Source organism: Centropristis striata, chromosome 16 (genome assembly GCF_030273125.1).
Source record: "Centropristis striata isolate RG_2023a ecotype Rhode Island chromosome 16, C.striata_1.0, whole genome shotgun sequence".
Lineage (NCBI taxonomy): Eukaryota > Metazoa > Chordata > Actinopteri > Perciformes > Serranidae > Centropristis > Centropristis striata.
This window is the reverse complement of record NC_081532.1, coordinates 28,938,833-28,958,297: the sequence shown is the minus strand read 5'-3', so window position 1 is coordinate 28,958,297 and position 19,465 is coordinate 28,938,833. Positions and strand designations below refer to the sequence as shown.

General features: G+C 36.2%; 3 protein-coding genes across 5 annotated transcripts in view; 1 reads left to right on the top strand and 2 right to left on the bottom strand.

The window, feature by feature from the left end:
* Nucleotides 1-910: 910 nt before the first annotated feature.
* Nucleotides 911-6,037, bottom strand: yy1a (YY1 transcription factor a). Its single transcript, XM_059353719.1, has 5 exons — nt 5,444-6,037; nt 3,703-3,853; nt 2,641-2,701; nt 2,248-2,406; nt 911-1,392 (listed from the first exon to the last, which is right to left on the bottom strand). Exons 1-5 carry the CDS (start codon nt 5,943-5,945, stop codon nt 1,210-1,212), a joined length of 1,056 nt encoding a protein of 351 aa, XP_059209702.1. The 5' UTR covers nt 5,946-6,037; the 3' UTR covers nt 911-1,209.
* Nucleotides 6,038-8,330: 2,293 nt separating this feature from the next.
* Nucleotides 8,331-15,380, top strand: degs2 (delta(4)-desaturase, sphingolipid 2). The gene is made up of 3 exons (XM_059353720.1): nt 8,331-8,455; nt 11,304-12,046; nt 13,759-15,380. The coding sequence occupies exons 1-3, from the start codon at nt 8,374-8,376 to the stop codon at nt 13,900-13,902; spliced, it is 969 nt and encodes a 322-aa protein (XP_059209703.1). The 5' UTR covers nt 8,331-8,373; the 3' UTR covers nt 13,903-15,380.
* A 1,881-nt stretch (nt 15,381-17,261) lies between these two features.
* Nucleotides 17,262-19,465, bottom strand: part of evla (Enah/Vasp-like a) — a 56,795-nt gene continuing 54,591 nt past the window's right edge. For all 3 annotated transcript variants that reach the window (XM_059353497.1, XM_059353498.1, XM_059353496.1), the window contains one exon: nt 17,262-18,763. In XM_059353497.1, the coding sequence (XP_059209480.1) occupies nt 18,726-18,763 (38 nt within the window). In that variant the 3' untranslated portion in view covers nt 17,262-18,725. The remainder of the gene's footprint in view (nt 18,764-19,465) is intronic.

Sequence of the window (19,465 nt, the reverse complement as noted above, 5' to 3'; positions counted from 1 at the left end):
TTTTGGACATACTATTCTTTTACTAAATTATCTTATTTTTTTGTCACAAAGAAGATAAAAAGAAAATAGTCAAAGACTTCATTTAAAAAAAGTCATAGTAAAGTTTGTCAGTTTTCAAAAAATTGTTGAACTAAGAGTAGCAGTATTGCATGCCAGAAAAAAGCCAAACAAATCTCAAAAGATAATACATTTTTTTCTACACTACAAAACAGTCAACATTTCGTAGATTAGTATGCAGATAAAAGTTGAGAAAAAAGGTATTGAATATACCTTTAACTTTTTTAAAGTCAGTGTATTATGCCATTATGTCACAATGTGAATGTGTAAATGTCATATTATACCATAAGTTTAAAATAAAAATTGTATTTTCATAAAAATTCAGTGTACCATAAAGACACTCACATTAAAGTATACCATAAAGTAAAATAAGTCATAGTATGCCAAATAAATTCCATAAAAATAGTCTTAGTACATAATAGCAACAAAATATACACTAAAACAACTGAATAATATAAACAAGAATTAGATTTTCACTGTGAAAGGACAAATGACACTTTGTGTCTGTAGTGCAAGGGGGGAAAAACATTTTAATCAGTGATCACTACTGAAAATCACATGGCTATTATCTACACGATTCTGGTATTGCGTTGTACAAAATGAAAATATGCAAAGACCACCGACTCCCCCCTGGAAACACACTCACATGAAGGGGAGAGGGAGAGGTAAAACAAACTGTCAAACTCAAGAGGAGCTACAGGGACAAACTTACTACATACATGACCACAGAGCTTATGTCAAACAGTGTACAATATGCACACTTGGGAAGAGTACAAAATTGAAAAGGTGTCATTGCTGAGGATCGATGCAAATTTTACATCTATTGCAAAAACTTTTTAACTGGCTGTGTTAAGGTATAAATACGTTTTTAGGTGCAGATCCATGAATTAACATCTTCACAAGAAGAAAGTGTAAATTGTTCCATCCAGGTAGCGCAAAAGTAGGGTAGCAGGCCTGAGGGGGGTCGAGGTTCTCAAAAGTTCCCTGTTCAAACCTCCATAAGTTTATCAAAAAGTCTGAGAAAAGCTCGTTTCTCAGTAACCTTTTACCTAGGCATGATACAAAGGGGACTTCTTCTCTCACAACAAAGCAGGCCACGGGACATTAGTTTGTCAAGGAGCGGAGGTTCAGCTCGAGTCCTCCGGCGTCGTTTCACTGGTTGTTTTTGGCTTTGGCGTGTGTGAGGATGTGAGACTTCAGGTTGGTTGACTGGGCAAATTTTTTGTTGCAACCGTCAAAGGGGCACACATACGGGCGGTCTCCAGTGTGAATACGTACATGTGTACGCAAGTTAAAGTCCAGGGAGAACCGCTTGCCACAGCCCTCAAATGTGCACTGGAAACAAGAGAGAATGAGTTAACAAACATGTCTCAGTCTGGCTCACAGATGAACAGATATTATTTTAACTGCAGACATTTGAGATGACAACATTTTTTGTATATAATCGCTCACACAAAGTCAGTTGGGCAAAGTTAACATTTCATTCCATATACACTACTGGTCAAAAGTTTTAGAACACCCCAATTTTTCCAGTTTTTTATTGAAATTCAAGCAGTTCAAGTCAAATGAACAGCTTGAAAGGGTACAAAGGTAAGTGTTGAACTGCCAGAGGTAAATAAAAAAAGGTAAGCTTAACCAAAACTGAAAAATAATGTACATTTCAGAATTATACAAGTAGGCCTTTTTTTCAGGGAACAAGAAATGGGTTAACAACTTAACTCTATGGAGTCTTGGGCTATTTTGGTCAATTTTTAAATTCTTTTCATGTCTTTGTAAGTCATTTTGTGTATTTTTGTGTCTTTTTTTTAAGTCATTTTGTGTCTTTGGGTGTCTTTTTTGTCATTGTGTGTCTTTTTTTAGTCCTTCAGTTCAACATAAAATGTGATTTTTTTTTTACTTTCAAAACACTATCATGCTCAATCAAGAATTTTAAATGTTGCAAATGTGCATTCATTTCAGAGTACACTGAGACATTAAACTGCATAACTTTCAATTAAATTCTGGAAAAGTTGGTGTGTTCTAAAACTTTTGACCAGTAGTGTATATTATTGTCTTATATGTATCAACAGACTATAATTGACCCATTTTAAGCATTTTTAGGCATTATATATAGATTTACCAACCAGTAATAAACCAAATTAAAATGATGCATCTTTTTCCAGAAGAAGGAAATGGAATGGAGGAACTCACCTGGAAAGGTTTCTCTCCTGTGTGTACGAGTTGATGCCTCTTCAGTTTGGAGCTCTCTACGAAGGCTTTGCCACACTCTGCACAGACGTGCACACGAGGCCCGTGGGTATGCAAGTGCTTTCTCATTGCCGAGTTGTCCCTGAACATCTTTGTACATCCCTGAGCGGGGAGAGAAACCAACCCAACCATATTACTGGGAACATATTCACTTTACAGTTACAAGTTAATCAGGGCATCTCTTCATACCACTGTAATGATGACATGCATGTTCACAGTAAGGCGTCACTAATAAAGACAAAGTACAACTGAGTAAGCTTCTCTTCATGTCTGTTAACTCCCATGTTTTGCATTTTACTGTAACAACTGCTGTAATAAAAAGTAAACTGCTCTCACTTTGTGTGGACAGGCTATCGTCCGAGGTGCATCGTCTTCTTTTACTTTTCTTGGCTTCATTCTGCAACAGAAACAAGTGGTCAGATCAATACAGTATGGAATTTAAAAAAAAAAATCATGTTACAGTATCCCATAATGTTTAATAAAATATAGCATAGTATGTCAAAAAACGTTTAAAAGCTATAGTATATTATAGCATAAAAATAATCACACTATACTGGGACTTTTGTCAACTTTATGTTGTAAAAATGTCACAAGATGGGTCATAGTATAGTTGGTCATAAAAAAAAGATTGGGGACATTTTTATAGTATAGTACACCAAACATTTTTCATAACAATAGTCATCATATAGTATGGCATACAAAAGTGAAAAAAAAAGTATAAAATGTCATAAACATCCATATAACATATAATAGTATAAATAATATAATACTATCAATAAAGTAGTCATAAAAATAGTTAAAGTATAGCAATATCTCATAAATATAATATTCATAGTCATCATATGGTATAGCATACAAAAGTGAAAAAAAAGTATAAAACATAAAAAAATCATAAGTCATATAATAGTATAAATAATATATAATATAGTTAAATAGCAATATCTCATAAATAAATATATTATTCATAGTATGTCATAATAAAGTCAAACAAAATGCCATAAAGTTATTAAAATGACGTAAAAGACAGTACAGTACAGTAGAGCATGCCCTTAAAAAGTCATGGTATATTATACTGTTGGGCCTAACAACTTTTCTGGTGTAGGACAATGGATTTGTTCACTGGAAGACAACAAAATAAGTCCTGTAAAAATGTATATATATATATATATGTATAATCCACCAGGCTCTGACTGTCATTTAATGTCATATACGTTAAAAAAGTGCAGTGTGCTGGTTAAACCAAACAAACCGCATTACTTACTTTAACAACATCGCTGTTTTAATAATGTTGCCTTTCAGTGAAGCAAAGTAATTTCTCTCTTGAAAACTGTTGTTTGAATACTGTCATTGTCTGGCCACCATGCAGTCTGAGTGAACATAATCATCGTTACCACATACCGTGCAAACTCTGCCAGCTGTTTGGGGTCTGAGAGGTCAATGCCTGGGATACCTCCAGGAGGGAGCTTCTTCCCTGTCATGTATTCAGAATAATCTGGAGGAGAGTTTTCACCAATGATTTGTTCTTCGTGGTCTATGTCCTTCTTGTCATCTGAATGAGAGGAACAGATAGCTTTAAGTAGGTGTTGATAGTTAAGACAGTACCAGAACATGTGGAAAGAATTGATTAAAGCCATGTAGAACTAAACCTTCATCATGACAGCCCATGCCCTCTCACTCTTCTCTGCCACTCTGTTACTTATTTACTACAAATAGAAATACAGGACAGGACACACTGATTGTATTCAAACATACATGTGTTTGAGGTGCTTTTATGTAGTGCTTTTTATCTCACCACTCCTTTTTACTTCTTCACTTTTTACTCCTTTTACCTTTTATATTCTCTGTATCTGAAAATGTCTTGTGATAGTTCCTGCTCTGTCTCTTATTGTTTTTCTTTTAATGTAAGAATTGTTTTTAGCCTTATGGCATCATTTCCTGTATCCATAACTAACTGCTCTCTGTCGAAGCACTTTGTAAACTGCTGTTTTTAAAAGGTGCTAAATAAATAAAGTTATAGAACATAATTAAATAAAACGGTTATATAGACAGTGTTGAAAATCGCATGTTAACAAACATGTAGTTTTCAGATATCCATCATTATGATTTACAGATATCTGTCCTGAACATTGAGATGTTTACGTTGTTTTTTTGTGTATTTGTCACCGTTTAAACCACACCATGTTATATACAGTCATGGAAAAAATTATTAAACCCTTGTTTTCTCGTTGCTTTCTTGTTCATCTAATACCTGGTACAACTAAAGGTACATTTGTTTGGACAAATATAATGATAACAAAAATAGCTCATTCAAGTTTAATTGCAGAGCTGCATCTAGCCATGTCTAGCCATGGAAAATGTCTAGACATCAGCTCTTAAATTAAACTCTTATAATAACCAAGATCATTATCAAGAAAATCATGGAAAATGTCTAGACATCAGCTCTTAAATTAACTCTTATAATAACCAAAATCCTTATCAAACTCTTATGAGATATATGCATTTTTTTGTTATTATATTTGTCCAAACAAATGTACCTTTAGTTGTACCAGGCATTACAATGAACAATAAATTGAAGAAAACAAGGGTCTAATATTTTTTTCCATGACTGTATAGCCACTAGATTAACAGAAAACATTACAATTGTGTAACGTTAAACAATCCTTTCCGTGGCTGATAACGTTGCACAGCACTAGCAAAGAGAGGAACTACTTTAGAGCCTATAATCTAGGTCGCAGGAGCCATAATGAGCAAATATGGTGTGTTTAAAGCCTCAGAAGTGTAAAGTATGAGTGGTTCCTGAAGGCACCACCGCAGCTACAGTGAACTGAACTGCGCCACAGCGGCCTAGCGGAGCCAGCTGCACTCCATCCCTCTCTCGCCGCCATCTTCGTCGGCCAAATAAACGCCATTTTTTCGGGCCGCCATACTTTCTAGACCGGGGAAATATGGCGGCGCCCATCGACACACAAAACATGGCTTCCCATAAAAACAAAAACATTTCAAGTGGATTTTAAGTGGCTCGGAGTTGGTAAATAGTTCCTAGTTTAGCGGAGGAGAAGGCCCCGACTAGGCCCAGTCACACGGCACACACGCTGAGAACAAAGCGACGGAAAGAATCCACTCAGGACTCTGAACTTACCCGATGCCCACATAGTCACTGAAAACTCCCCCTCCAAAGTCTTTATCTGGACCTGCTTCTGCTCCCATTTTCTGCCCATGTCTCCGCCGCTCAGGTAGCTCTTTTTGCCTGCTCTCTTCCCGCTCCCAGCCCTCTTCATCCGGCCTGTCGACGAGCTTCTCCCGGCCACAGCGACCAGAGTCTGTTCGATATAGTCCTCCTCCACGGCGGGCACCGGGATCAGGATCTGGTCCTCAAAGCCGTCATCCGTGTGCATTTCAGAGTCATCCTCGCCCACCACCTCTTCTCTCGTTTGCACCAGAATCACCTCTTGGTGCGAGTGGATCGAGTGCGGATGGTCCGAGTCCAGCGGCTGTAAGGCGATCATAGGCTGCTGTTCACCGTCCTCCCCGACTACTGTTGTCTCGATTGTCTCCACTTCGATTTCATGCAGCTCCACTATTTCGGCTGGCATTTCAGACCCGTCCGCTTCTATGTACAGGGTGTCCCCCGACGCCATCATCAGTTTTGTTTTCTCCTCCTGCTTCTATGTTATTTTTTCACACTCTCGCTTTCCCTCCTGTCTACACTGCCTTCCTCCTCCCTCTCCGACATCAACTCTACTACTGTACTCTCGTCGCCACAATGCTCCACTTTTCAAGTCTCGCGTGATTTGGACCAACAAAATCCCGTTTATATGTGGAACTTAAGACATTTCCTGCAGCCTCATGTGAAATACCAAATACATATCAGTATCTATGCATGAAGAAAAAGATATATTTAAAATTCCCGATAAGTCCCAAAACAAAACAAATCAATAAAAGTCACTAAGTACATTTACTCGAGTACTGTACTTAAGTACAATTTTGAGGTTTATTGTACTTTTTAGCTTTAGTTACTTTACAGGTCAAGATTTAACATAAAATATATGATGAATAGTTGTTGTTTTTTTGAAATCTTACGATATATTATGTAGATAAATGAGCCCTGTCTGTTCATAATAAAAACACTGCTTACATAAAAGCATCAATACAAATAATGTAATAATATACTTAGAATATATAAAACAATCTGAGTGGATCCATTCTGCATAACGGGTACTTTCACTTTTGATACTTTAAGTACATTTTGATGCAGATACTTTTGTACTTTTACTTCAATAGGTTTTGAATGCAGAACTTTTACTTATAGTGGAGTAATTTCACAGTGTTGTATTAGTAATTTTACTTAAGTAAGGGATCTGAATACTTTCCCACCACTTGATACTGAAACTACTTCCAATGTACAGTGTGTATTATGAAGCTTTATGACTTGATGTTGCCTCTATGACTGGTGTTTTTAGGGTCATATTGATCATGTAAAATATAGTAATAATTATATAAATGTTTGACAACACTCATGTAAATGAGGATAAATCATTATGTCTGAGACATGATCAACATTTCAGCTTCTTTATTTGTTTGTATTGCAATTCACTGTTGCATGCAATGAGTATACTTTTAACTGAATTACATATTTGGTTATTTGCAACGATTTATTTTATTAGAAAATATATCATGCATAATTTACAGTGCAATTGCAATATGCAATATAAAGCTTTATTGAAAGAAAAAGTAAATTTACAGATACTTGAATGTGTGCAGATACATGTAAATATACTAGTATTCAAGTCAAACAGTGTTAGTGGTCTATATAAAATATTAGTTATAGAAAACTATTCAAATATTATTATTGTTATTACATTAAGTGGAAATACCATTAAAAAGTAAACTACTTTTATTACAAATATTAACCACAAGTTATTATTTATTGATTTCTTTATTGTAAACATTTTTTTTTACAGTATTAATCAATTGCTTAATGGCCTTGAATGTTAAATTACAGTGGATTCAATGTAAAAAAAAAATACAGATCATATGTGAAAATTGAGGTAACTTTCTGTTTAAAACTTTAAAATTGAATGTAACCCCCCCCCCCCCCCCCAAAAAAAAATGGTAAAAACACTTACCGTCATATTAAAGAAATAAAATAAAAAGTTATTCTGCAGATATTTTTTGTTTGTTTGTTTTAAACACATATTAACTGAAAAAAAACGGGAAAAAATGACCACGACCATGACCACATCATTCAAAACTTTATTGATAATAATTAATCCCTGCAATACGGACTTTCTATGGAAATCATGTGCAATATAATAATAATAATAATAATAATAATAATAATAATAATAATTCAATTAAATTCTCACAGTTGTTTTTTTTTACATAGATACATATTTTTTTTAGACATTTGTACATATCTCTATTTACTTTGAATGTTGTCTATATTTCTCTTTTTTTATTTAAATTGTATTTGTTTATACATCTTTATTTACTTAAGACTTGCATTTGTATTTTATATTGTTGTATATTTAGCGTATTTTGTTTTTTTCCAACCTATTTTATTTACAGAATTACTTTCTATTCTATTGTTATACAGCAGAAACTGTAACAAAGCAATTTCCCACCAGGGATCAATAAAGTATTTCTGACTCGATTTCTGATTCTGAAATGAGTGAGTGGTTTAGTAAGTACAAGCAACTAGACTGTAGTCATTTTTATTTATTTATTTATTTATTTATTATTATTATTTTTTATTTTTTATTTTTTATTTTTTATTTTTTATTTTTTATTTTTTATTTTTATTTTTTTTAAATCTTCCCTTCTGCAGTAGCAGTATGCTCTGCTAGTATCCCGAGAAGGTAAGGATGCAGCTGCAGCGTGCAGCGCAGCAGCAGGTTGCAAACATTCAGCAGGTGCACAGCTGACTTTGTCCTTCCTCAGCTCGGGGAGGAGTTTGTGATCACACCTGCAGCCTGCAGCCTGTGTTAGTGGGTGTGCCCCGATACTTGAAGGTTTGATGACACACATAACGCCAGAGAGCCAGTTGTCCCAGACAGAGGAAGGACAGTCATGGGGAAGAAAGGTGGGAGAGGTGACTTTGAATGGGTCTACAATGACCAGCCGCACACCTCAAGAAGAAAAGAGATTCTGGGTAAGAAATAATGCTTTTTCAACACGTGAGAAGTCTGCTGAGATAAATAGTTTGTGTAGCCTGTCAGGTTGGTTTACTCACTATTCAGCCTTTTTACATCGTAGCCGGTTAAACCTGTTTACAAGCTGTTGCTTAACGAGTCCACAATGGATGCAGAAGGAACGTAGAAACTGACAAGATGAACACAATTTGGAGGAATTTATTCAAATTAGATAGAAGTTACACAACTCCAAGAAATACTTTCAAACTCCCTTTAGAACTGAATATATATCAGTTATTTCAGTATACAGTTACATTGTAATTTCCATGACTATTTTTTTTATTGACTAATATTTTAAGGCATATTAAATGGCTTTATGGGAGTTTCTTACATTTTTCTCTCACATAGTGACTCAAATTTCAAAGGCTCAATTATTTTTTTGATTAGCAAAAAGTTTAATATTAGGAGAGGGAGTGTGGATATCAGCAGTTAGTCACAAATGGGAGATAGTGCAAAAGGCATGATGTTAGAGTGTAGATCCTCTGATAGCTACGAGAGGAACGGTCTCACTTGTGACTTTTAGTTTAGGTTTTGCTTGAAAACCTAACCAAAGGCTCTCTCTTGCTGTAACTGTGTAAACCAATCTACCTTTCACTCATGTTTTCTCTTTTTCTTGGGAGACAATGACAGCATATTGATAGCAGGTGCAGTTGACAATGCCCCTGGGCTTGCTTGGTAACAAGACACATTCCCTGCTCATGACAAACACTGATGCAATGCTATACGTTGACTTTGCTTTGTAATAGTCAGGGGATCTGGGAGGATCCCTGCGCTATGTAACCTACTTTCTATAAACTGCCTTAAACCACATATTTGTCATATGTTAATAATGCATGAAAGTATTTGCTTTATCCTTTTGATTTCTCACCTTTTCAAGAATCTGTATCAGTCACCATACGTTATCTGATCTATTATGTAATTCGACTAAAACAGTTTAGATGAACAAGTTGTAAAGCTGTTGATGTACATTTGATCCTGGCTTTGTCACGTGGTTGCTCTGGTGTGAAAGAAGCACACCTCGAACCTGGAAGGTGATGTGTTGTTTCACACAACAGAGCCTTGAATTATTAAGTGTTTCCTTTTTAATTATCCTCCACCTCGCCCTGATGGGGGACGCAGAGGGACGGGAGTGTCACGGGGATGCCGAGCCCCCTTTTATATTGTCAAGTGGGATATAGTATTTGATCACTTGTTTTATATTGTACTGAATGGCTGGTTCTTTGTCATGTCAGCAGTAGTGTGTTTACATACCATAAACCTTATATTATCAATAATAAAGGTCACTTAAATGGGAGTGATTGTGCTGCAGAGGTAGCAGTGAGAACCTTTTATCTCTGAATATAGTACAGTTTATGGGTCACTTTGAATTGTAACATGCAGTTTTATCTGCAATATCTGCAACACCTCCATGAAACTAAAGGATGAAAGGGTTTAGCATGTGACCTGAAATGAAATGACTACTAGACGGTTACTTTGAGCAGTTCAAACAGTGTTTTTAGGATGTCTGGTTATTGATTTAACTGTATGCCGTGTGGGTGGGGAACAGTGCCATGACTAAAGGATTTATAGCCCATAAACAGCTTTAGCAATTCACAGAGTTCAAATCATTTGGTAGAATTAAAAATGATTATAAAGGAGCTGTATCTTGATACATTTTTGTTTTAAAATGAGTAAAACTAAGGAGCCAGTAGTGAATACCTGTTGGCTAAACATTAACAGAATAAGACGGGTTGGGTCAGTACTGCATGCCCTGAAACCCGTTGAGTTACCAGGGTGAGCCCAGTTTGCATATAGGAATTATACAAATGAGCAGAAAGCAAAAAAGCAGGCCACATTTGCATTAGCGATCTCCTGACGGTGTAGGTGATCATGGATTTGCTCCTTAACCCTTGTAATCCTGATTTCTGTATGGATTAAGGTGCGGCCAGTATAACATATCAGAGCCTGTCTGTCCTGTGAGTCTTTTATGTTGTAAATGTCACATGAACTAAACTGAGCTCTTTTTGTAACGGTGAATGTTTGTGAACCACTCCCTTCAACGTCTCCCCCCTGTTTCCTGTCCCTCAGCAAAACAACACCTCTGCCAATTAAAAAATGACTTTTGTCAGCAAGCCCTTCCCAGGAGACATGCTGTTACCATTCTGCATGCTTCACTGTGTTCTCTGGGAGGCACAGCAGCACACTTTTTTAAGCTCTTTGTGAATGACAGTAAATGAGTGAATGCTGGATTCAAAACAGATACAGTCATGGAAAAAAAATTATTAGACCACCCTTTTTCTTCAATTTCTTGTTAATTTTAATACCTGGTACAACTAAAGGTGCATTTGTTTGGACAAATAAAAGGATAACAATAAAAATAGTTCATAAGAGTTTAATTTAAGAGCTGATATCTAGACATTTTACATGGTTTTCTTGATAATAACCAAAATCATTATCAAGAAAATCATGAAAAATGTCTAGATATCAGCTCTTAAATTAAACTCTTATGAGCTGTTATCATATTTGTCCAAACAAATGCACCTTTAGTTGTACTAGGCATTAAAATAAACAAGAAATTGAAGAAAAAAAGTGGTCTAATATTTTTTTCCATGACTGTAATTGCATCCTGCTTTATAAAAATGAAATTCATCCGCACCAGAAAAAATCCCCTATTTCCTTCTTTTTTTAATTCGGTTACCTTTACTATCTTCCCTTTTTTCAACTCCCTACTTCTCGTTTCCTCTCCTGCTCCTCCTACTTCTTTTCTTTCCTACAATGTCCTCATCTTTGTCCCACTTCATCCTTTTTTCTGTCTGCTTCCCTCCTCAGCCAAATATCCAGAGATCAAGTCTCTGATGGGTCCGGACCCCCAGCTGAAGTGGGTGGTATCGGGCATGGTCTTGACCCAGCTGGTGGCCTGCTACCTGGTCCACGACCTCTCCTGGAAGTGGATCTTCTTCTGGGCTTATGCGTTCGGAGGCTGCATCAACCACTCCCTGACTCTGGCCATCCACGACATCTCTCACAACGTGGCCTTCGGCAACAAGCTGGCCAAGTGGAACCGCTGGTTTGCCATGTGGGCCAACCTGCCCATCGGGGTGCCTTACTCCGCCTCCTTTAAGAAGTACCACGTTGACCACCATCGGTATCTGGGTGGCGACCAGCTAGATGTCGACATCCCTACAGAATTGGAGGGATGGTTCTTCTGCACCCCGGCCAGGAAGCTCCTCTGGCTCTTCCTCCAGCCCCTCTTCTACGCCATACGCCCACTGGTGGTCAATCCAAAGCCAGTGGGTCAGCTGGAGATCCTTAACTTAGTTGTTCAGCTCATTGCAGACTTGATTATCTACTATCTGTGGGGGCTGAAGCCCATCGTTTACCTTATCGCAGGTTCTATCCTGTGCATGGGAGTGCATCCTATTTCTGGACATTTCATTGCTGAGCACTACATGTTCCTGAAGGGACATGAGACATATTCTTACTATGGACCACTGAACTGGATCACCTTCAATGTTGGGTATCACATGGAGCACCACGACTTCCCGAGCATACCTGGCAGTAAACTACCTCAGGTGAGTCACTTGTGTCATTACTCTTTTTTTCCAGTTCAGTTGTGGACAATGGGAAGGTTACAACACCTGCATCAGCACTGGGCGTGGGCCAGATAAGATGGGCCTCTGCTCTAGTTCAGAATCTAAACAAAAAGGTATTGGCAAATTCCACATGTTTTTTTATCCTTCAACTGCAAATATTTATCAGATGAAAGGCTAGACTTAGTAACTGATTAACTGCTGCTGCTAGCACCGCCAGAGCGAGAGGAGATTCCTGTCTTTTGACACACCCGCCCACTGCTTTTTAAACCATTAAAAGGTCATTTGGTTTATGAGCCAGTTTGGTTCATTCTGAATACAAGCCTATTCTTGTCAATTGTCGAATAGTTGACTATTCAGGGTCACCCTTTCCAGATACAGTCATGGAAAAAATTATTAGACCACCATTGTTTTCTTCAATTTCTTGTTCATTTTAATGCCTGGTACAACTAAAGGTACATTTGTTTGGACAAATATGATGATAACAACAATAATTGCTCATAAGAGTTTAATTTAAGAGCTGATTTCTAGCCATTTTCCATGGTTTTCTTGATAATATTTTGGTTATTTTCAAGAAAACCATGGAAAATGGCTAGATTTTAGCTCTTAAACTCTTATGAGCTAGTTTTGTTGTCATCATTTTATTTGTCCAAACAAATGTTTGATGTTTGTTTGATTAATATATCCAATACACATGCGATGATCATGTCATGCAACGACCAAATTAACTGCTGTCAAATTTGTCTACCAGCCTTTGTGTCCATATCTAATTATGTAGTTAAATTAGATGCCTCTCTGTGTCCCAGAGGTGCTTCTGAAACTTTAAAGCTGAAATATAGATATCATCTACAGGTGTATCTCAATATATTTGAATATCATGAGATATTCAAATCAAAAGTTAATTTCCAGTAGTTCAAATCAAATCGCCCCACCCAAGTACTGAGTGCATATAGAGGCCAACATTTCCATATTAAACTTTTGTCTTTTGTCATATTCAAATTTTTTGAGACACTGAATCTTAGGTCTTAATTAAATGTAAGCCATAATCATTAGAATTAGAAGAAATTATATAAATTAAGTCATGAAATGTTTCATTCTATGTATAATGGATCTATATAATGTGTTATTTCAGCTTTTTGAATTTAATTACTGACATAAATAAACTTTTCTATTATATTCTAATTTATTGAGATACACCTGTATATGTATATATTTGTATATTAGTATTCAGATTCTATACTTGAGTTAACATACTAATACCATGCTGTGAAAATACATACACACCTCAAATAAAAGGCCTGCATTCAAAACTTGAGTAAAAGCCACTACTTAAAGTAGTGCATTAAAAATATTTCATGTCAATGTTTCATATGATGTATGATGGTTTTTGATTAATATTATTGCTTGAATGTTCATGTAGCATTTTACTGATCATTATATGTTCCCGTGAGAACCATGTATCCCTAAAAAGTCAACTTTTAATGATGTCAGCCCCGGTTTTTTAAATTTATGATGGAGAAAAACTTTGTCACAAACATTAAATATCAACAAATCTGGAAATATGTGGTTTTCGCTGGACAGGAAAGAGATGCAAAACAGAGTCTGAGAAGTAGATAAAGCTGTTCTAGTCAAATGTATATTATCAATTTACCACTTACATTCTTGCTTTCTATCATCTCTTTTTGTATTGACAGGTGAAGCAAATCGCAGCAGAGTATTATGACTACCTGCCACAACACACTTCCTGGATCCGGGTATTATGGGACTTTGTGTTCGACGACAGCATCGGCCCGTACGCCAGAATCAAACGGAAGTACAAGCTGACCAAGCAGGGATAGATTGATTTGCTTTTGAATGTGAAATTGAGTCTTTTAAATATATATGGACCAGTAAAAAAATACCACTACATTCTTCAGATGTTCTTCCCTCCATGTAGTGTGTGACTGTCTGTATTGACTGTATGTAAACATCTTTAACAGTCAATGTGTAGGACATCCCAGTTCATTTCCTGTTGCAGTGTATGTGAACGACATTATCTAACTGGAAATAAACACGGCCCCAAGCTGTTGTTGACCCAGGAGAGCCTCTATAGGGCATTTCAGTTGCATGCAGTTCATGGAAATGAGAAGATAATTCAGATACAGCTAGATACAGTTTCCTTACCCTGCTATTTATTCATGCTTCTATTCCTGCTAGAAGCCGATAGCCTGTCGTCATGATACAGTGATGACATTTCCTTGTATCCAGAAGGCACTGAGAAGGGCAAAATGACAATTAAAAACCTAATGTTTCAACAGCAATAAAATCCTAATTTCTTTAAGATAAAGGTCAATACATTCTCATTAGGTTTTTACAGACATGGCACTAACTTTGTGATTTCATTTCCCTACAGGCAATAAAAAAGTCTTCTGAATGTGAGAGTCGAAGCCTCTCAGATTACCTAATATACAGTCATGGAAATTATTAGACCAATTTTTTCTTCAATTTCTTGTTCATTTTAATGCCTTGTCCAACTAAATGTACATTTGTTTGGACAATGATAACAACAAAAACAGCCCATAAGAGTTTAATTTAAGAGGTGACATCTTTTTTGTGATCATTATATTTGTCCAAACAAATGTACATTTAGCTGCACCAGACATTAAAATTAACAAGAAAATGAAGAAAACAAGGGTGGTCTAATCATTTTTTCCATGACTAATTTTGAATCCTTCGTGCAGAACAGTGCTGAGGTGGAAAATAAGCATTGAAACTTACCTCACAGTAAGAAGAGCCTTTTCTTGTGACACTGCATTCTGCCTGTTAGCAGCTCCACTGAGCTGTGAACAGTTAGATTACATCTAAAAGGGAGTGGACAAAATAACAGAAACACCTTACAATGCACAAAGGTAGAATATTTCAACTGGAGTCTGAGGATGTTTGGTGTGGCAGAGTGAACTGATTTCATGAGGCTCAGTGTCCCTTTCAGTCAGTGTTAGTGAGAGTCTCCTACAGTAAATCAGCACTTCTGATTTAGGATTTAAACATTACAAGCTTTACCAAATTAGTATTCACTGTGGAGCTGCTGTATAGTGTTTCTGTCATTTTGTCCACCCACTCATATGTACAGCTTATCTATGTGTTGTGACTGATCTGTGTTGTTTGTATTAAATGACTGGAATATACATAAAACAGTAAAGGAAACTATAGAATAAAGAATATGACTTTGTGGTTGATTTTTTTTTTCACTTTCTGTCTGTTTTGCGGTAACCAGATGGGCACCATGCTATCAGTCAGACGACTTAGTAGTTTAAAAAATTTCCCATTGGACAAAAAAAATCTCATTTGTCTTATGGCCTGTTGTCCTGAAAACAAAAAAACACAGCTCTGAAGGCCCATTGAGGAATTTGTCTAAAATGCAAATAAAACCTAATGACAGCTGACATATTTATTTTTGACATATACTCAAACTGCATTAAGACACTATCTTGTATGTTCAAAAGGAATTAATGTTTTTTGTTTTTTTAATATCCACTTTTTTTAAAATGTACCTTTTACACAGCATTCCAACTTTTTTTGAAATTTGGACGTTCAGGTGATGATTTTAACCCGAACAAAGTACTCTCTCTGATGCACGTGAAAAAACACTGAGATACAGAGAGGTAGCCTAATTGTACGGAAGAGGATTCGGGCCAGGAAGGAGAAAAAAATGTCATTAAGGTTCGAGAAAAAAGTTGAAATACAATGTTCGGAAAAAAATGTATATAATATATAATACAACATGGTTCTAAAAAATTCACAAATTCCATAAAAGCAGATTTCCCCCAAAATAATAGTTATGGTAGTCTACTACCAATAATAACTCATTTATGTGTCTTAAAAATTGTGATTATTGCTCATTTTATGACACTGATGAAAATCAGGTTGTAGCTTGCAGTCTACTAGACTGTTCAGATAGAAAACAATGTTAATCTGATGATTTATTGGCACCAATCTGTGAATATCTTCCCAACTTTACCGAAAACAAAAAGTTCACTTTATTCTCGTCATTTCAACTTTTTTTTCGAACTGCATAATGAAAAACAAAAAATCCTCCTCTCATTATTTTTTTCTCTGACCTTGCCCCAATCCTCTTCCATATAATTAGAACACCGAACCATCAAAAGGTTTTTGGGCTGTCGGACTGAAGGCCAGTCCCCTGTGAGCTTTTCAGTCAAGTTCCCGTCTGATTAACTGTTTTGGATGAAGCACTGTTTTAACACTTGGATGATACAAACAAACAAAATAAAATGTGTTACAAGGTGGACTTTGGACAGAGCTGTTTCCCTTTTCTTCCAGTGTTTGTGCTAAGCTAAGCTGCTCATCTCCTCTAACTCTCTAGGACAGGGGTCGGCAACCTTTACTAACAAAAGAGCCATTTTTTGGCCCCAAAAAAAGAGAAAAATCTCAGAATGGAGCCACAAAATCTTTTTTTGAGCCTTACAATGAAGATACAACAGCCTTAATTGAAGTATAATTAGCCTACCAACATTACTAATAGGTCATAATGAGCAGTTATTAATATGGTTTTGTCAGAATGCAGTAAAGGACCTATGTGCAAATAAGAGGCTAGACTCCTGAGAAAGATCTCAGGTGTCGGGCCGTAGACTTTCATAAGCTATAATGCATATTTTAGTTGACTAAAATGTTAAAAGAAAATGTTTTACTGCCCTCTATAAACCACACATTTTTACAATTGAAGAATACAAATTGATTTGGCCTTACACCAATGATAAATTAAAATTAAAATGTAAAGAAATAACTGTTATTTTTTCATAAAATTTTTAGTCCAAGTCCCAGAAAGACACTGCAGATGGCCTAGAGAGCCTCATGTGGAGGTTGCCAACCCCTGCTCGAGAGTAAAGGGAAAAATTGTTTCCTAAACAGTAATAAGTACAGTACATACTTGATTGTGTGGGGCCGTTGGAGCAGTGGGTTTTAGGAATGGGGATAATGTGCTGTCAGACCACTGGGCTTTCAGTCCAATGGGAAATGTATTATTACTACTGGGAACAATCCACCTGACGTAGATTTTAACATAATGAAATATTCCCTTGAGATGAAAACCATTAAAACTTTCCACACAAAACAGAGGGACGCACACACACACACACACACACACACACACACACACACACAGAGACAGAGCAGGGTAAGGCGTAAATGTTTGACACGTCTATTGTTTTTGTTTGAATGAATTTACTTCCAGCTTTTTAAATCAGAACGTAGTTGAGAGCGGACAGAGTGGATAGAATGCAACAACCGATAATCAACCAAATCCTTCCTTCAAAGACACATTTAGCTACCATCACATAGGCCTACCATTCACTTTCTGCACATTCTTATCTAGGTAAGATTTGCATATTGCCAAAGCAACCCCTCTTCACTTATTTTTTTTCTTCACATTGCTACCATTATCAAGTTCAACATCTCATATATAGAAAGGGGGGAATCTTCATGGAAACAAACCACTATAATAAATGTACCACCGTTTGTATTTTTTTATTCTTTTTTTTTCAAACCAAATAAAAAAAACCTATAATTCATAGAGATGGGGGTGTCATGCATACTTGGGAGGTTCACAAAGCATAGGATGGCTAATAGGTAGTACTACATTGTTTTATATCTAGGTAAAACCAGGTGGCACATTTACACTTACTTGGCCTGTTTTGTGAATGATCCCCAAGTTTCATTGATCTCACACATCTGAACAGGTAGAGATAAAACATGTACCTCGCTCACACTGGAGTTGGACAGCAGACTGTTATCGTAAGTTATATGATTATTTGCCAATGATTAATTGTTCAGTTGCAATGTTGTAAAGCCTCACATGTGGACATAAGAGGTAATTTAAGTGGCTAATTGTGGTTCAAACATTATTAAGAGGTTAGACACACAACACCAGTATGAACAAGGTCATAAAAAGCCTCTTTTTTTTCTCTTCTTTTCTTTTTTTTTCTTAATTATGCCAGTTGCGGGCAGGTGAGTCTGCAGCACCGTTACACCCATTATTGTGCTTGTCATTATGAAATACTTAGGGATAAACTAAACAGAAAAATAATAATAGAAAATATAAAAAGGCTGACATAAAATGGTGTGCAAGATTCCTTTCTCCTTCTATAATATCAATAAAATACTCATTGTCATCAATAGCATCATCATTATCACCACAGTTTTTAAATAATAAAACAGTAAAAACTTAGAAAACAAAAATATTTTCTTCTTAAGACTTGGACTGAACAGAGAACAAAGAGTTGCAACACCGGGCTGACTGAGTCTATAGGTGCACAGAGAGGACCACAACACCGAACTCAGCACGAATGTCCGTCCATCCATCCCTCCATTCATCTTTCACTATACTTTCCATCCTCTGTTTTGAGTTTGTCAGTCCTTTAATCTTCCTTTATCCAACCTTTCCGTTTCTTCCGTCTCATTAACAACCTTCTCTCTGTTTCTTTCTTCCATTTTTCGCTGTCCAGCAGACTCAAATGTTGGCACAACATCTCTGCGACTGGCATCGTGGCGTGGCGAGGTCACAGAAACATTGAGAGAACATTCCCCTGGTCCTCGTGTCTGTGCATCTGCATGTCCATCCTCCTCCAGCTCCTCCTCTTGCTCTCCTCCTACTGTTGCTCAGATGAAATTAGGATGTGCTGATTCTGCCGATTTCTTGTCTGATGGCTGCAAGAAAACAACAATTGAGAGAGCGGAAAAACAACTTTGCCAGTCATATATTTATAATAACTTTATTTACAGTCATGGAAAAAATATTAGACCAACCTTTTTTTCTTAAGTTTATTATTCATTTTAATGCCTGGTACAACTAAAGGTAGATTTTATTGGACAAATATGACGATAACAACAAAAATAGCTCATAAGAGTTTAATTTAAGAGCTTACATCTAGATATTTTCCATGGTTTTCTTGATAATGAGTTTGGTTATTATCAATAAAACCATGGAAAAAGTCTACATATAAGCTCCTAAATTAAACTCTGATGAGCTATTTTTGTTGTTATCATTATATTTGTCCAAACAAATGTACCTTTAGTTGTACCAGGCATTAAAATGAACTAGAAATTGAAGAAAAAGGGTGGTCTAATAATTATTTCCATGACTTTATATAGCACATTTTAAAAACAGCAGCTTACAAAGTGTTCGACGGAGAGCAGTTAATTACAAAGACACTGATGCCAGAAGGCTAAAAACAAATCTTACATTAAAAGAAAAACAATTACAAGACATTTTCAGATACATAGAAAATAAAAGGTAAAAGGAGTAAAAAAGTAAAAAGTGAATAAGTAAAAAAGAGCAGTTAAATTGAAAACATTACATAAAAGCAAGTCTATTAAACTTGTTTTTATGTAATGCTTACAAATACATTT